Raw genomic sequence first — 16,193 nt, forward strand, 5'->3', positions numbered from 1 at the left:
GATGTTTGCAGTAATTGAAAAATAATTTTACTGATTGCTGCTCCACGTATCTGGCACCTTTGAAGTAAGTTCTATTCAAGTCAAGAAGGTAATGATTGGATGCATTTTTATCTAACTGTTAAGTGAGTAAGTGAACTTCATGGACACCTTTATTTTATTGTTTTCCAGAAAAAGTAAAAAACCTCAAACAGCCTCAGAAAAGTTGGGCTTTTTTCCAGCTATCATCACTCACGGAAAGTGCAGTCCAGCACAAAGGGCAGGAGCATTAACATCTTGTGTTGCAGACCAGCCAGGTAGGGCTGGAGCTTGACAGGGGTGCAGCCGCCCTTCCCTGCACAGCCACACGGCATTGCCAGGGAAAAGCTCAAGGTCAGTTGTGGAGGGTCTAGAAGTGGTTTCTACACTGCTTCCTAAGTGCTCCTCCACACTGTCTGTGCACAACATCCCAGCCCAGTCAGCCAGGATGCCCTCTGCCAGAGGACTGAAACCTCTCCGGAGGCTGCAGGACAAGCACCAGTGCTTATCTGCTCATCAATGTCAAGACTCAGGCATTTGTGTGCACACACAGAAGTGTCAGGTTGGGCTGAAAGGTCTGAACTAGCACTCATATCAGAGTTCTGGCATGCGTGGTAGGATTTGAGACTCAGGTACCCAAACCTTTGCTCCTTCTTGGGATCTTGAACAGTCTGTGGGCTTAAAGTGGCTTAGCAGCCTGTGATTTGCTCACAAACCATGCAAGACCTCAGAGGCTAAATTCCAGCCATCCTGTGAGATCCTTCCTGGTTGGAACACAGGCCATTTTGGCCACTCTTTGCCACTGACTGGAGCGAGGTCTAAGTATCTCTTAAAATTGGCCTCTGTCCTTATTCAGGGAAACCTTCCTTTCATTTCACATATTTCATAACTGAGTAAGGGCACAAAACCCCCAAAACAAAGCCCAAATAAGCGTTGGCTTCATTAACTGCTAATACTATTCATTACTAATATTGGTACAGTAGCATTTGCATGCATGAAACTTCAATACAAATGAAAATATATTCCTCCTTCACAGGTTTTATGAGCTCATTTATATGCAACCTAGCTTGTCAAGAGATGGCAAACAAAAGACCTGGGAGGATGAGGATTTACTCTGGATAAGAGCATAGCTACAGATAATTTTGAATCATACTGGAACTAAGTAACTTAGTGCCACTAATGCCATTGGTACTGCTACTAGCCTTGACACTAGTGAGAGACTTAATCTAAAAGGCTCTTTTGATTTCCCAGAGGCTCCTAATGGTTAATTTTCTATTAATTTTCCTTTTTTTTATTTCTCCTTCTTTAAGACTTGTCAGACAGAAAGGCTGAGATGTGAAAGGATCTAATCTAGGCTAGGCTTAGGTTATGGCAGGCAAGGAGATGGAGGAACAAAATAGGAGCAGGGCAGGAAAAGTATCTTGCAGTTTGTCTGAGCCACTTATATTTGCTAATTGCAATAAATATAGTACTGCACAGAAGCTCCTAATGAGGTTATATAAAGCATTTTAATGGAATGCTGTCAGGTTAAACATTGCGTTTAAAAATATAAATGTTCTTAATAATTCCAAATTAAACAAAATGAAGTTTGACTACCCAAATAATTTTTCCCTCTTCATGCCAGAGTCTGAACTGTATTTCACACAAATCAGCCACTGAAAATAGACAGGGCTTATTCTGCTGCTCTCAGGCCAGAGCACACTTTGATCACACAGGAGAGGACAGTGCAGGGATGGATGTACCAGGCAGTGCTGGAGATGCAGCTGCAGTGGTCCAGAGGGGCCATGTTATGTCCAAGCTCACCAGGCTGCCTGGGCAGCTCTTGTTACCTTTGGCCTAGCCTTGGACTTCCAAGACAACAACTCTGGGGATTGCATGAGGATTTCCACCCCAGGAGGCCAACTCTGGGGCTTGCAGGGGAGTTTTTACCTAGGGACAACAGCTTTGGGGCTTGCAGGAGAGTTTCCCCACTGAAGAATGGCATGTCTGGGTTTTCCTCCCAGCATGGCAGCTCTGGGGCTTGCAAGAGTTTTTTCCCTGAGTGTTAATGGGGCTGTTGCGGGTCCACCAGGATCAGCCCAGTTGTCCTCACATTGCACTGGATGCAGCTTCATTTTCTTCTTTTAGCACATGACTTAAATGTTTCCATGTTTGGATTACAGGCCTTTCAGGGCACAGTTTAAGTGACTATGTTGAGTTTAACCGAAATTGAAAGAAAGAGCCTGTGGAAACTTCTTAACAAAGAAGTTTTGTAAATAGTGTCTTGATACTATGGTGATGGGTCCTTAGAACTGCCGACTTCATTTTTCTTTCTATTCAATCCCTCATTTTTTTCCAAACATTCAGATTTTAGTCTAGTCTACATGGCAGTGTTGACTGTACATTTCTATGCATCTAACAAGTGCCAAGGAAATCAAACTTAGGGAATAGCAACGTTGGATCTACTTCTCAGCTGACTCTGTCACAGAAAGTGTTGGGGAGGGCCAAATGCCTTTCCCTGCCTTACTGTTCTCCAGGGGCCTTTGGATTTAGTCATTTAGTCTGGATTTGGGTAAACCACAAAGGATGGTCCAAATCTGAGAAGGGTGAGAGTGCAATGTCCAAACGAGAAAATCCACTCCCAGACCAAAGGGCTTGGCTAGGTTGCATGTGGAAGCAACACCAAGGACATGCTTGAGGTCATGTCCTCTGCTGTTTCCATCATCTGCCTGCTGAAGGCTCCCCTTGGTGCTGGCTCTGCAGTCCTGCAGTCCATCCTCTCACCAGAATGAGCCTGAAGATGCTGCCTGCAGTAGGAAGAGCTGGACTGTGCTGGCAGCTTGAGCTTTGCCTCTGTATTACAGGGTGTCTGATTCCAAAAGCTCCTGGGCTTCAGGGCATGATCACCATGAGTCTGTTTTGGTAGGAGCAGCCGGCCTTGAGCATTTCATGCATCTGGGTGCATCTATTCACCCTTACCAGGAAGTCACTGCAGCAAATATAGTGGGCTTCTGCATTTGCTATCTAGCAAATTCTCCTCTCCCAGGTGGAAACATCCTCTGCTTCTCTTATACTGAAAAAGAAGAGAAAAGAAATGCTTCCAAATAACTCACAGTCTGGATGGCTTCAACAGAAGCAAGAACAAGCACTTGGAATGTTATAGAAGGATTACTGTCATCACATATCATGGTCTGCAGGACAAGCCTGATGTGCTGGGAGCTTTGTAAACATCTCAGACTACTTAGGGAATCTGCAACACAAGCTGCAATGTTTGAAAGTGTTTTTTTCCTAACCCATACATTTCCCAAATGAGTACGGAGAAATTCAGGTCTGGAAGAAATCCAGTGAACATGGTAAACTACCATTAAAGAAGAACAGAAGCAATTGTTTTGTGCCTCTCTCTCCCTTATGGAATGATGCAATATCTCCTAAATTCCACGGGAGCGGAAAAAAGAAGAAAAAAGAAGAAAATGTAATAAGGATGAAAGTTTGTTCTGCTTTCCTCAGCCTCCAGGCCTGGGCATAAGCCTGTGTCTGCTCTAAACTGCAGTCCCCTGGCCCGGCCGATTGAGCGACTGAGCGCGTTTTCTGTTTACTTCTTTTTCCAATCTCCTCTGTAAGCCAAAGATAAAGCCGGTACAGCTCCAGCTGTACTTTTGAACCTGCGTTTAAGTGGGGTGGAAATAAATCTTAATGAGATTGTCCAGCCCTATTACCTTAAGTAGTATGCCTCAAATGAACCCTGCTAAAGGCGGTAATTCCCTTCTGAGATTTCAGTGACGTGAGCAACTGGATCATATTTCACTATTGTTGTTTGTGTCATCATCAAATACTTGGTAGAATTCCATGCTTATCACATAAGAATTGAAGAAACACACTCTTATTAAAGATGTGAAAGCAGTAAGAGATGCTTTCCTTTAATACGTACAAAGAATTTCCTCACAATCTTCACTGCAAACAGAAAATTACTTTGCATTTCTACTTCATAAGTATTCAGATGCAAAAACTTCACTCTCATAAATTCATACAATTGGTTTTTTGATGCCTCCTATTTCCTCTCTAGATAAAATCAAGGTATTTTTACAAGACTTGCTGGCAGGCAGAACAAGGAAGGCAGCAGCACATGGGCAGGACTCAAAGAACGTAAGAAAGGCCAAAGAGGTCTCAGAGGAAGTGTCTCCAGGGAACACCACACTGTGGCAGAGACATCACTTATTTAGGATCTCTTGAGAGCCCCATACGCAGTTGAAGAGAGACAATTTTTAAGAAGTGCTTGCCTTAGGTAACATATAAAAAAGAAAGAGGTGATCCTGAGTTTTTGGAAAATCACAGCAGTATCCCTCAGGGCACAGGGCATGTGCCCTTCACATGAAGGGCAGATGGAGGTCTAGTAGGTAGCAAGAAGAATTCCATTTTTCAAGCCCCAACCCACTTGGCTGTGCAGCAAATGGGATTTTTAGCTCACACTGTGCCCACAGCATTCAATGAGTAACCCACAAAATTAAGGTCCAGAGGAGAAGCCTCTCCTCCTTGTCTAAATTTAGCATAAGGCCTTGCAAGTACAGACAAGGCAGCCGAACATCATCAGTAGCCGGAGAATTTAGACAAGGAAGATATCTCAGTTCTGCTAAGTGGCTTTTGGGAAATAATGGAAGGAGAAACAGGGATCTAATAACCTCTGACTGAACTAAAGTTAACCTCCATCTCTGGGCAGGAGCCTAGAGCTATCTCTGACCATAGTCTGAGCTCAGTGAGTAATTAGCATTCCTGCTGATTTTTCACAACTTTTATAGATATTTGATATTGGATCAACACAGAAATTCGAATGCATGGGCTCATCAGATGCCATGAACTGCTGAGAGGACAGGTCTGGGACTCATTGCAAGTAACAAGTGATTTCGCACAGCCTGGAGTAGCTGTACTGGAGGGTGCCTGCCCAGCTGCGTTCACTCCTTGGCATTCTCCAGGACCCCGACTTGTGAGCAGGTTGGCCTGTGGCAAGGCGCTGTGTCAAGTAGTGGGAAATAAATTTGTGCTGGCTCTTCACTATGAACAACTCCATTTGGGATTGTTCTGAGAACGCAGGCACTGCAGGTGGCAAAGATCAGCTCTTTAGCTGGGCTTGGGGCCGTGCTGGGACGGACTCCTGCTACAGCCTTGTTTCACTCTTTGTGTGCCTTATTAAAACATCCAGTTGCCTCCAATTCTCCACTGTCCCTCAAGGCAGCTTAATTAACAAGGCATATTGTCAACTGAGCAATCATCTCAGAACAAGGAAATCTTTAAAGATTTGGCACCATTATCTAGGATAACCCAGCCGCTGAACTTCATTAGGAAAAAGAAGCAAATGCACATACTCAACTCTGAGGCACATTTCTGTGGGAGAAAGTAAAATCAGTTTAGTACAAACAAGTATTTTCTAATCCTGTATCCCTTGGACAAAATGGAGATGTTCAGCTCCTGGCTACCTGTCTTGGGGTGTCTCATAGCCAGAGAGTAGTGAGTTCTCTCATGCATCTTGGGGTGCTCCTCTGCCTCCTTTCCTCTGCAGGGACACCTGACCTTGGAAATGAGGGACATGGCCCTGGAGCACATGTGCTGCCTCAGGAACTGGCTTTGTCCTGCTGAAATCCCAATGGCAGAACGAAGGAGGGAGATGCTCTTGCTCAGGGTCTGATGATCTCTCTGCATCACCAAAGCCCAAAATGGTGCAGAGTCCTTGCTGCTGTTGGTGATGTTTTGATTGGCCTGAGCAGGGAAACTCCTACAGTAGGGAATGAAACTCACCATGCCTCAACAAAAACGTGTCATCTGGTCGATTTTCAGTGATTTTCTCCTGCCAGTGTAGTGGGAGAAGAGTGAAGAGTTATCTTGTTGCTCCTCCCACTTTATAGGACATCAGAGTAGGCAGAGAGTAGTAAAGGACAGCAAAAAGGCTCTCCAGCTCCTTTGTGTGCCAGGATGCTCCCCAAAGATCTGGAGAAACCAAACAATTGTAGGAGAGGAGTTTGCTGAGAAAGCAAACACTCGTCCTGTGAAAACCTGTGAGCAGATTGAATGCTTTCCCTGGAGTTCTCCAATTTTTTCATTAAATGACTCAAAATGAAAACATGCAGAAAATGTGGTTGGTGTTTAAAAAGACAGCTTTTGTTAGAGAAATATTATTCTCCAGCCTACATATGTGAGCACTGTATGCCTCAGCCTGCCATATCTGTTCCAGACATTGCATATTCTCTCTCACTTTCCCACACGATGCTTCTCCCTAAGCCTTTTGTGTTCAAATACCTGGCCAAAACTCTCCAGTGTCATAACAAGCCCTATGTGTTGCTGACTGGGTGAAAAGGGACAGTGCATAGACATTTTGACAGCCACCAAAAACTCATGACCCAAGAAACCTGGCTTTAGGGAAAAAAATTTAAAACAAGTTGTATGAGGCTCATGATAAACATCAAAGAGTTGGCAGCACTAAGAATAATTAAACAGTTTAGATGAGATTTCCCAGAGAAATTGCTTCCATTTCATCAATACACTGTCTGGTTTTGAACAGTTATGCCTGAATATACCATTTGGAATTTATGACAGATGCAGGAAATAATAGTTTCCTTCTCAAAATCCTTTCCACATGTGGTCCATATGCCTCCAGCACAAAGAGATTGTGATATCATGCCTAAGTCAGATGGATGTCAGAAGACCAGCTGACTGTCACAGCAACAAGATGAACCTGGGAGCCTCTGATTTGGGATAAAGAGGTGTAGAAGATGACAGATTTAGTGTCCCAGAGACAAGCTGCCTGTATCAGAGGTGTTTGTGTGTGAGGCTATTGACATTGCAGAGCATCTCCAAGCAATTGGTGAAATATCAAGTTAATATTATTATTATTATTATTATTGCAAGTATTCTTATTGCTAGAGATCTAGTTATGAGGTCCCGGAGTGTTTTGTATTTTATGACATATGTGTTTCCAATATGTTGTTTATCATAATATCCCAATTCACCTGTCAAAGATATTGAACATGGTAAAGTATACCATTCCAGGAAGATCAAGAACAATTTCAGGTTAAGTTACTTGAAAAGTTCTGCTGGGAATTGGATTTCATCTGTGCTTCAGCTGCAGAGCAGCTCTTAAAGGGAGAAGTGTTGGTCCATGGAGAAACTGTGGGAACCCAGGTTTTCCCAAATAGTCACTAATGGCATGGTCCTCATCTCCTCGTACTGGACCAGAGACCACAGGTCTTATTTATGGACATGCCCAGTGCTCACAGCTGCCAGTGAAGTTTGAATATGTGAAATACAGTGGTGTGCTGGGTGCTCTGAAAGAAGAGCTCCCTGGCATCTCCGATTACACACCCACAGCACTGGCAACTGTTTTTGGCTTAATCTTGATGTGCCCCAATCTGTCACATATAAACTCTGAATAATTCTGCACACATGGCTATTTGTGTGACTTACTGCTGAGTCATATCTAGCAATGTTTCAGTAGGGGAAACACAAAACATTCACTAAGCTTTAATTAGTGCATATATAAATACATTTCTCTGAGCAATTGTGCTGGGACAAAGTATGACTAATGCCTGGTGCTTCCCATGCCCCACAAGTGCTTGGTGGAGGGGCCTCACCCAGCAAATGTCACCAGCCACACAGCACAGGGCTCAGGCTGCTGGTCTGAGGAATAGAACTGAACTGACCCAGCCAAAATTTGTACAATTTGTGTCAGGGTGATAACAATAATTTTAGGATTTTTGAGAGTCCTAATTCATTGGCCTGGAAAGGCTCCTCTTGACTCCAAAAAGTCTGGATCATGCTTCCAAAGCATGAGTGGGAGATGTGCAAATTATAAGTTTAACCTGAAGTCAAGTCCTTCATAATCACATGATCAAGCACAACCTGAGACACTCAGCTTGCTGTCACCTCTTTAGGTTTTAGAGTCTCTTTAGGTGTTCAGATGTTACACACATGTCTTTTTTCATGTGTGTGTGCTTTATTTCTTTATTTCCTCAGCAGACCTCTTCAGGAAAGTTGGCTACAGGAGTTTTCACCTTCTGGTTCAGAAGCAAGGATTTTACCATTTTCACAGCAACTATATTAGTCACTGGGAAGTGTTCTGGGTGCACTGTGTGATTGAGGGGTACTGGCAAAGTCAGAGCATGTCCTGCAGCTCCACAAAGAACACACCACAAAGGATAAGTGTGCAAGTGTATATTTATCTTCAAGATAGGTGAGAACCACATGAAATGCCAGTTTGCAAGTAGTGTCTATGGATTTATGAGGGGATTTGGGGCCGTAACCTTTCAAACTTCTCTCCAAACTCTTAATTTCATGCCTTCATAATACATGGTGGTGGGGATGAGTCTGTGTTCTCCCGAGGAGCACTGAAGTGGTGGAAACTTGAGCCATCCAAACAGTGCTGAGAGCAGTGATGTGGTGCTGGGGGGGTTCCCTCCTGGGCAGTGTGGAAAAGCTGCCCGAGATAAATCAGCCATTGGCACCTCTCTGAAATGCTCTTTGTTTTTTGTGATGGAGACAGCATTGTGCTTCCCAAAGTCTTCTTGGAACTTGTTGTGATTCCTCAAGGGCCACAGATATTTTACTGAGCCCAGTTTGGAGTCATCTGAGCCAGGGCTTGCTTTTCTTCCAAAAGCAACTCGTGTGATTGACAGACCGTGTGCAGAACCAAAGAGCAGCTATGACCAGTCCCCGTGTGCCCTGCTGACTCAACGGTGACTTCAGCTGCTCCGTGAAACTCAGGACTCCTTCGGGGAGCTGATCCTGGGCACTATCAACATCTCCATGCCCAGCACTTGGCATTTGTCAGGAGGCCCATTCCTCTGCCCCAGAGTTTCTTTCCCACAAAGAAGAAAGCATTTGGAGGATCTTGCCAGTCTTCTATGTGAGTTTTAGAGGAGGTCTGAGATGTAAGGTAATCTCTAATGTTATACATTTAATTGTGGAAACCACTAGTGTGGGGTGAGGGAGCTGATCACAGTCTTTAAGGAAAGCAATAACAGGGAGAGAAGAGCAACTGGATATGATGATGAGAGACTGGGCACTCACCAGGTTTTGGGGAGGGCACACTGGGCATTCAGTTTGCAGCCTGAATGGCAAAGAAAGGGAAGGGGCCCCACCCTCTAAATTACTGCCTGTATAAAAAGTCCGTAGCAAGAGAAGGCTCCAGACATTGTTAAATGCAATTATGGCTTCTAAATGCTGATGGCTTAACACAGAATACGTTGGAAATATTGCAGATGTTATGAGGGATGGAGGAGAGGAGAAGAAAGAACACACTGGTCATTTTTTGCATGCCTTAAGTTACTGTAAATACCATGGAATAAGACTGTTCAGAAATGTGCTGTACTGTGCAAGTACTCTTGCTCACAGACCCTGGGTCAAACTACAGCTTCCAAGTATTTCTGCAGATAAGGAAAATCCTCCCATCAGGGGATGGGGATGGGGGAGGAGGGGAGGAGCTCTTGGGAAATATGTAGCATCTTCTGTTATTCCTTACTAGATCCTTAACCAGCACCCCAGCAGCAAGCATTTGTGCTAACTTCTACTGCCTCTATTGACTGCCTCAAAGAGCTCTCCTCCTTCAGCACTCCTCCTCAAAGAAAGAAAGAAAAGCAAACAGACAGACAAACAAAACCAGTTCTTTTCTGAAAATGGGTGTTAATGTCTCTTCTAGGTCAAATAGCCCCACTTGAAGCCTCTGTAGCACATAGCACATATACTCACATTCTGCTTCAGAAAAGCAGTGAACTGGCACAGCCCCTGCCTGCCATCTGAACAGTTAGAGTAGTGCACAGAAAGAAACCTCACCTGCTACTTTAAAGGCAGAGGCTGAAGATGAAGACTAACCCAGTGCCTGTGCTCAGGACACTCCTGGAACATAGTCAGCTCCCACCAAACCTCCACCAAACCTAAGGGACAGGACACCACACTGGAGGAGAAAAACAGAGCTGACAGCAGAGTTTACCATTTTCCTAATTCCAGAGGTTGCAAACTTCTAAGCTAGTTGTCAGAAATAACTTTATGAGTAGCAGAGGGGGCTTGTACTACATAGCTATGTACAGGTACCCTAAGTCTGCCTAAGCTAGGCTGAACTCCAGTTGAAAACACACCTGGCTGCAACAGAGACCACCTTCTTTCATCTTTGCTGTTGAATTGACAAGGAACCAGCTTTGCCATGTGTGGCATTTTGCCCAAGTGCAAATGTGGAGTTGCTCCTTGCCCTGTGTCTCTCTCCCGGCTCTCTCCCTTTCTCAGCACTGAAGCAATGTTTTGTGGTCTGGGGAGGCCTCAGATTTCTCCCAAATGGAAAAGCCCCTTTTCCCCTCAACAAAACATCTAAGGAGGTGCATGGAAAGAGACCACAGTTCAGCCATGCAGCCCCAAGGCTTTGAAAGCCCTGTCTGAAGGTGAGAACCCCTACTCAGCAGGGAGCCCTCTAACCCAGGCTCAGCCCTCACCTGTGAAGCAGGTGAAGGCTGCACCCTGGTGATTTTAACACTGCGTGGACTGTAGGCTGAATATTTTGGCTCATGGGGCTGTCTTAAAATGCTGTATGAACAGAGAGGGCTTCCCAGGCATACCTCTGACAGGCTCCCAACCTGGTGTCTCCATGGGGCTTGCTTGTCACCATAAATCTGCTTCTGGGGTTTTTCTTGCAAAACATGGATTCCTGGGGCACCAGAGTTGTTCATTTTTCCTTGCGTGGTTGCCTGATCTTCATGTTCCAAAACCTCTCTGAAGCTTTAAACCATGATGACTGCTTCATCATCATCATCAGTGTTTGCCCCCTGAATGCACAGCCTCTGCTGCTCAAGGCAATGCTTGGACAGACTGAGAAGGCACAGAATTTCTGGGGGAGCAACTGAGCTGGTCAGAAGGAGAACTCCCAGATGCCAAGATAATTCTGGTATTTCAATTCCATTTTCGTCAAACTGGGGCAATACACCCAGATATTATATTTGATTTGATTTTACCTGATCATCCAAAGGCTTTCTGTCTTGCTCCCACTCCATTTCAATTTTCAAAAATACAGTCTTTAGAAATGTATTAATATATTGACACAGTCAACAAAATATTGCATTTTGATTTGTAAACATCTGCGTTTTGTGATGAAAGAACACTCTGTTGGAAAATGTGTGACTGCTTCTAATAGCTAGCATTCATCTCCTAAGCTGACTTCCCAAACACAAAAGGAAATGAGCTTGCCGGGGGGTCCATACACCAAGATCAGAGTTTCTGTGAAGTGTTTATCAGTTACAAACCCTGATAAATAACAGAGCTGCTTGCCAGGCTCTCATCACCTCGGCACCCTGGGCTCACCCTCCCCTGGCAGGGGGATGCTTCTGGGGAGCTCTGAGCATGCAAGTCAGTGCTGGTGGGTTTAGTGCAGTCAGGAGCTACGGTTCATCCTGCAGACCTCTCTCTTGAGATGCTCAAGTCGTGCCATTTCATTCCTGAATTGCAGCAAGTAACTGGCTTGATATGCTGGAAAAACCTTCCCACTTCTCTGCTTACCCCAGAGCGCTAACTGCAGTCTGCACAGCCATTCTGCAAGGTGATTTCAGGCTGTTGCCTTTTACTCAGGGTCTCACCCTGCAAACTGTAATGCAGAAGTGGTGCTCTAGTCCTAAGGGAGACATAGACTTATCTGCAAAAAGATAGACATTTTTTACCAAATCTAATGAAATGTTAATTTCAAGCATAGTCCTATGCTAATATGAGTATGTGAAAGTGGGGGAATTTAATTTGACAGGAGTAGTGCTCATGCCTGTGCTGGGTCATGATTTTTTGTTACAGAAATGTATGTGGGCCATATTTAATTTCCAGTAGCTGTTTAGAGACAGTCCAGCATGGGAGCTGGAGGTCTTGCTCACTGACAGCCTCTCTGGCTGAGATAAATGGACTCCCCATGACAGTGCAGAATGTGTTGAATTTCAGGAAATCTAAATTCCCACAGGTTTCTGGGATATCCTAATTCTGAAAACACCAATTTTATGAACTGGCTCCAGTCTGTCTTAAAGACATGTTTGAAATATGTAATTTTAGCTTTGAAAGGAAGTATTTAGCTAAAGAGTCAGGAACATACTTCAGATGAAAAGTCCTCTACTGAAACAAAGCCAATAAAAGTTTGTGAGGAATTTTAAGGAAATTCAGTTAGATTCGCATGCCACCTGCTCCAGAACAAGCTGCATCAATTCTGTTTCTTCCCGTCTTAGCCCTGTTGCAGTAAATAACAGAGAAAGTATGCATATATGGGACTCCTGGGGTTCTTCTTCAGCATTATAATCTTCATCTGTTATAGCTCAATACCCTGTGTTATTTCAGCAGTGGTGTTATCCACAAGAAATTACACATGCTATTCAAAGTCAGTCTGTGACTGAAAGGGGAAAATAAGAAAAGAGACACTTTAAGAACCTTTGCATGACTTCAGAGATTTTTCTGAAGTCAAAGGTTTGTGTTGAGAACCAGAACCATCATGACTCATATATTCCTAATCAAAATGGTGGGTGCGTGAAAAGCTGTTCAGTAGTTCAGGGACTGAACTACGACTCCTTACAAGAGGAAAATATTACACACAAGGGGAAGCACTTAAATAATTGATGTGCTTTTCTTTTATCTGCATGTAGGAGTGACAAGAAATCTATGTAGCTGGCACTAATGGATAGCATCAGTATGTCAATAATTGCTAATGAGGAAGAAATAGGAGTGCGTTTGTCCTGAAGTGACTGATCTTTCTTTCTTCTTTATCTCCCTGTGTTACAATAGGAAATTATTAGTGTAAATTTTAGAATTCTGTTCACTTTCAAATCTCAAAAGGCTTTCACATGCCTTTTTTTTGGTATGAATTCAATCCAAAATTACTGTACACTTGCTTACATGTAATCTGCATTCTGGCATTTAAGATTCTTTTTTTATGTCTTCTGTGCTACATTCAAACAACAAAATAAAACTTTGTTTGCATCACATGTTTAATTTTCCATTCCACAACAGTGAAAGGGTGCAGCCACGCTGGAATTGAACAGAAACCAGAAATTTAAAAACATCCAATGCTTTCATCATGAAAAAATTGCATAACCATTTCCAGCACTGAAGTAGGATACTCTTACTGAATAAAGTCTCTCGAAAAATGATTGGTGTATCAACCCGTTCATATCCAGCTATAGCCAACTTTAAGTAAAAGATTGTGTTCAGCCATTTCCCCCGAGCTGCTTTTCTGAGGGAACAATTACGCAGCTGTTCCTGCTACATTCTTGTGGAGGCTGAAAGCAGTCTAAAAACTCTGGCATTAATTTCCTGTAACTACAAAGTGCAGCTCTCCAGGTTGTTCGTGAGGCATACCCTTTGCAAAGAGGTTCCTGAAGCAGTACATACACTTGACACTGATATTGTGCTTTGGCTAAACTTATTTATAGCCATGTGCATGTGTATACACGGGCGCATGCACAGGGCTGTACGGTTTGTGTTAGAAGCAGGGCTCTGGATTGCAGCCACATTGCAGTGCTAATGATATCTGTCACTGCACCAACTTTCTGTAGCTGTATTATCTGGCTGCATTCAAAACCGAGGATTTCAGAAGTACAATTCCAGCCTTGCTATGCTCATTGGATTCAGCAAAAGGGCATTTCTGCACTAGTGGTCACTAATTAGTGTATTAGGAAGTTTGATGATGATTTTTTGCAACTCTTTTTATGGAGTGTTAAGTTTTAAACTGCTAAAGTTTTAAACTTTGACCTAGCTGGTCAAAGAGTAATAGCCACGAAGAGAATCATTTCAAAATTCCTTGACATGAAAAGCAAGCTGTCAGCAACTGGCTCGCTAACATTACTTAATAGCTCTGAAGCAGTACCACCATTTCTCTCTCCACTGATGGTTTTGTGATTATTTTTATATGCATATATGCATCCACACATCTATAAGTACAGGTAACAGAATATTATGCAAGGTCTGTGAAGCAGATGTCCCTTGGGACAGGGTCTGGAAGCAGGGCAGGGGGACATGTTTAGGGGAACAAAGAGAAATAAACCTTTCCCTCTGTGTATGCTGGCACATTTCTGATCCACATCTAAACATCATTTTATCTTTATTTTTTATTCCTGCCCATAGAAAACATTCCTTCCCTCAATGCATCCATGAATATTTTTCTGGAAGAAAACTCCTAGGTCCTTTCAGCAGCAAAGGTAATTGAGATATCAGTAACTTCTGCACACAAGATGCCATGCACACTCGATATCAGTTTCATCATTAATATCAGATGCCAGCTGATACTGCTACTGTCACCCTGAAATATCCCACCCCCAGCTCAGAGTGCTTAATAAGCAAATTGGGGCCAGGCCTTTAAAATCAAAGCCTAGAGAAGCGAAACTTTGCTGGTTAAAGATCAGCCCTTTGAGCAGGTAAGCAGGAAATACTCGTTTTCATCTCTCTTGTCTTTAGCTGATAGCAACAGCACAGGGAATTGTGCATGGTGCAGCTCACTCTGCACCATATACATAATTTATATTTTTCCACTCTGGTTATGAGTGTGCGGTTTTGGACTTGGGATTTGCTTTGCAAAGTGGAAGGAGAGAGAGGAGGAAAAAAAAACCCACTGCGGCAGCCTTCACCTTCTCCAGCCCCACTTTTTAGCTCAGAACCTCATCTTTGATGCACAGCTTTCACAGGCCAATGGAACCTGAACGCTACACAGTACGTGTGTGTATATATACATATATGAAAACATAAATGCTTGCCATGGCAAAAGAAAAAATAAAATAAAAGATGTTTCCAGTAGTCCATCTCTTTATTAGTAAAATGCCTTGGCAGAGAATTAGGCTATAATTTTGACAAGAGTTTCCTTTGGTAGAGGCAGCCTAGAGAATATTTACAGTTCCTACAGAAGTTTTAAAAGAAACAGCTGAGGAACATGCTTCTTGCTGATGTGCTCTTCTGCTCAGTGAAGTTTGACAGATACAGCCCTAAGTGCTAGTAAAGTACCCTTTCCCTGATACAGGCAAAGTGCGTCACACACTTATTTTAAAAATAAGGTACATTTCTATTTCCTTTCAGCAAATAAACCCATTTATCTGCCCTTGCTGTGTCCGTTACCGTCCGGGAAGGTTTATCAAGGAGCAAACAGGACCCACACACAGCGCCCGGTCCTGCAGCACACATCCCCACAAACTCTCCTTAGTGAGCTCAAGACTGCACACATCAATACCATCATCTCTCTGGACACCAACATTTCAGACCATCTGTCTGAATTCCACAACCCTTCCTCCTACCCAGCCCCTGTGCCTTCAAAGAAAATCCAGGCATTACCACCCTCACCAGCCCTCCACCACGGACTCGTAAGGCACCGCACCAAGATCTGCAGTGTTTTCAGGGAGTTTCTCCTCTCCCTGCTACGGCTCCAGCTCCCTTCAAAAGCAAGCGGCTTCGCGTGTGACTTTGCAATCTGAGAATGTGAACCAGTCGGCAGGACACTGGGGTAAATATAAATCTGGCGCTTACCCACAGGCAGTCCCTCGCAGTCTGACATCGTGTGAGAAGTCCTCCTCACCGGGGGCTTAGGAAAACCACTGCAGGACCGCAAGCGCGGGTCCTTCTGTTTGCAAAGGCGAGGGGGAAAAAATATCTGACAGTTTACAGCCACCCTTCTCTTGCACTCTACATCTACCCACCCAGAGAGCTGTAGCAACAGTCCCGTCCCTGCCTTCTCATTATGGGATGTAAAGATAAGAATGTGCTTTTGTGCCAAAAGAGTGTGCTATTGGTGGATAAATTTGTTGTCATCCCTCCCCTTCGCAGAGTTTCCTCTTTAATGTCACAGAGGCACATTACCCTGTCGGAAAGGCCATCGAATATTTATGAAACGGCTTTTAAGGGCTAAGCCGCAAATCTGCGCGGGAGAACAGAGCTAATTGCTGTGCGGTGGGGTTGGCAGTGGGAGCCACCCCGCAGGGCTCTCCTGCTTCCCGGGGAGCTGCGGGGGGAGCTGGTGGGCTGGGGGATAGGCTCTGACATCTTGCTCTGCAGGGTCCCAATACAAACACTCACTGCTGGAAAGGAGGCAGAAGCCAGGGTGTATCTCTTTAAGGGGGAAGGAAAAAAAAAGGTCTGTGTTTATATTGTAATATCTGAGAAATTGTTTTGTGACACTGTTACTAAAGGCTGTTTCGTGGTTTATAATAATATTGTGAGTGCAGATTTCTCTG

General features: G+C 44.0%; 1 protein-coding gene across 1 annotated transcript in view; it reads right to left on the reverse strand.

The window, feature by feature from the left end:
• EML1 (EMAP like 1) overlaps positions 1–15,690 on the reverse strand; it is a 122,809-nt gene extending 107,119 nt beyond the window's left edge. Inside the window, exon 1 of the mRNA XM_048306424.1 lies at positions 15,490–15,690. Within this exon, the coding sequence (XP_048162381.1) occupies positions 15,490–15,517 (28 nt within the window). The 5' untranslated portion in view covers positions 15,518–15,690. The remainder of the gene's footprint in view (positions 1–15,489) is intronic.
• Between the last annotated feature and the right edge of the window lie 503 nt (positions 15,691–16,193).

This window comes from Corvus hawaiiensis, chromosome 6 (assembly GCF_020740725.1).
Source record: "Corvus hawaiiensis isolate bCorHaw1 chromosome 6, bCorHaw1.pri.cur, whole genome shotgun sequence".
NCBI classification, from domain to species: Eukaryota; Metazoa; Chordata; class Aves; order Passeriformes; family Corvidae; genus Corvus; species Corvus hawaiiensis.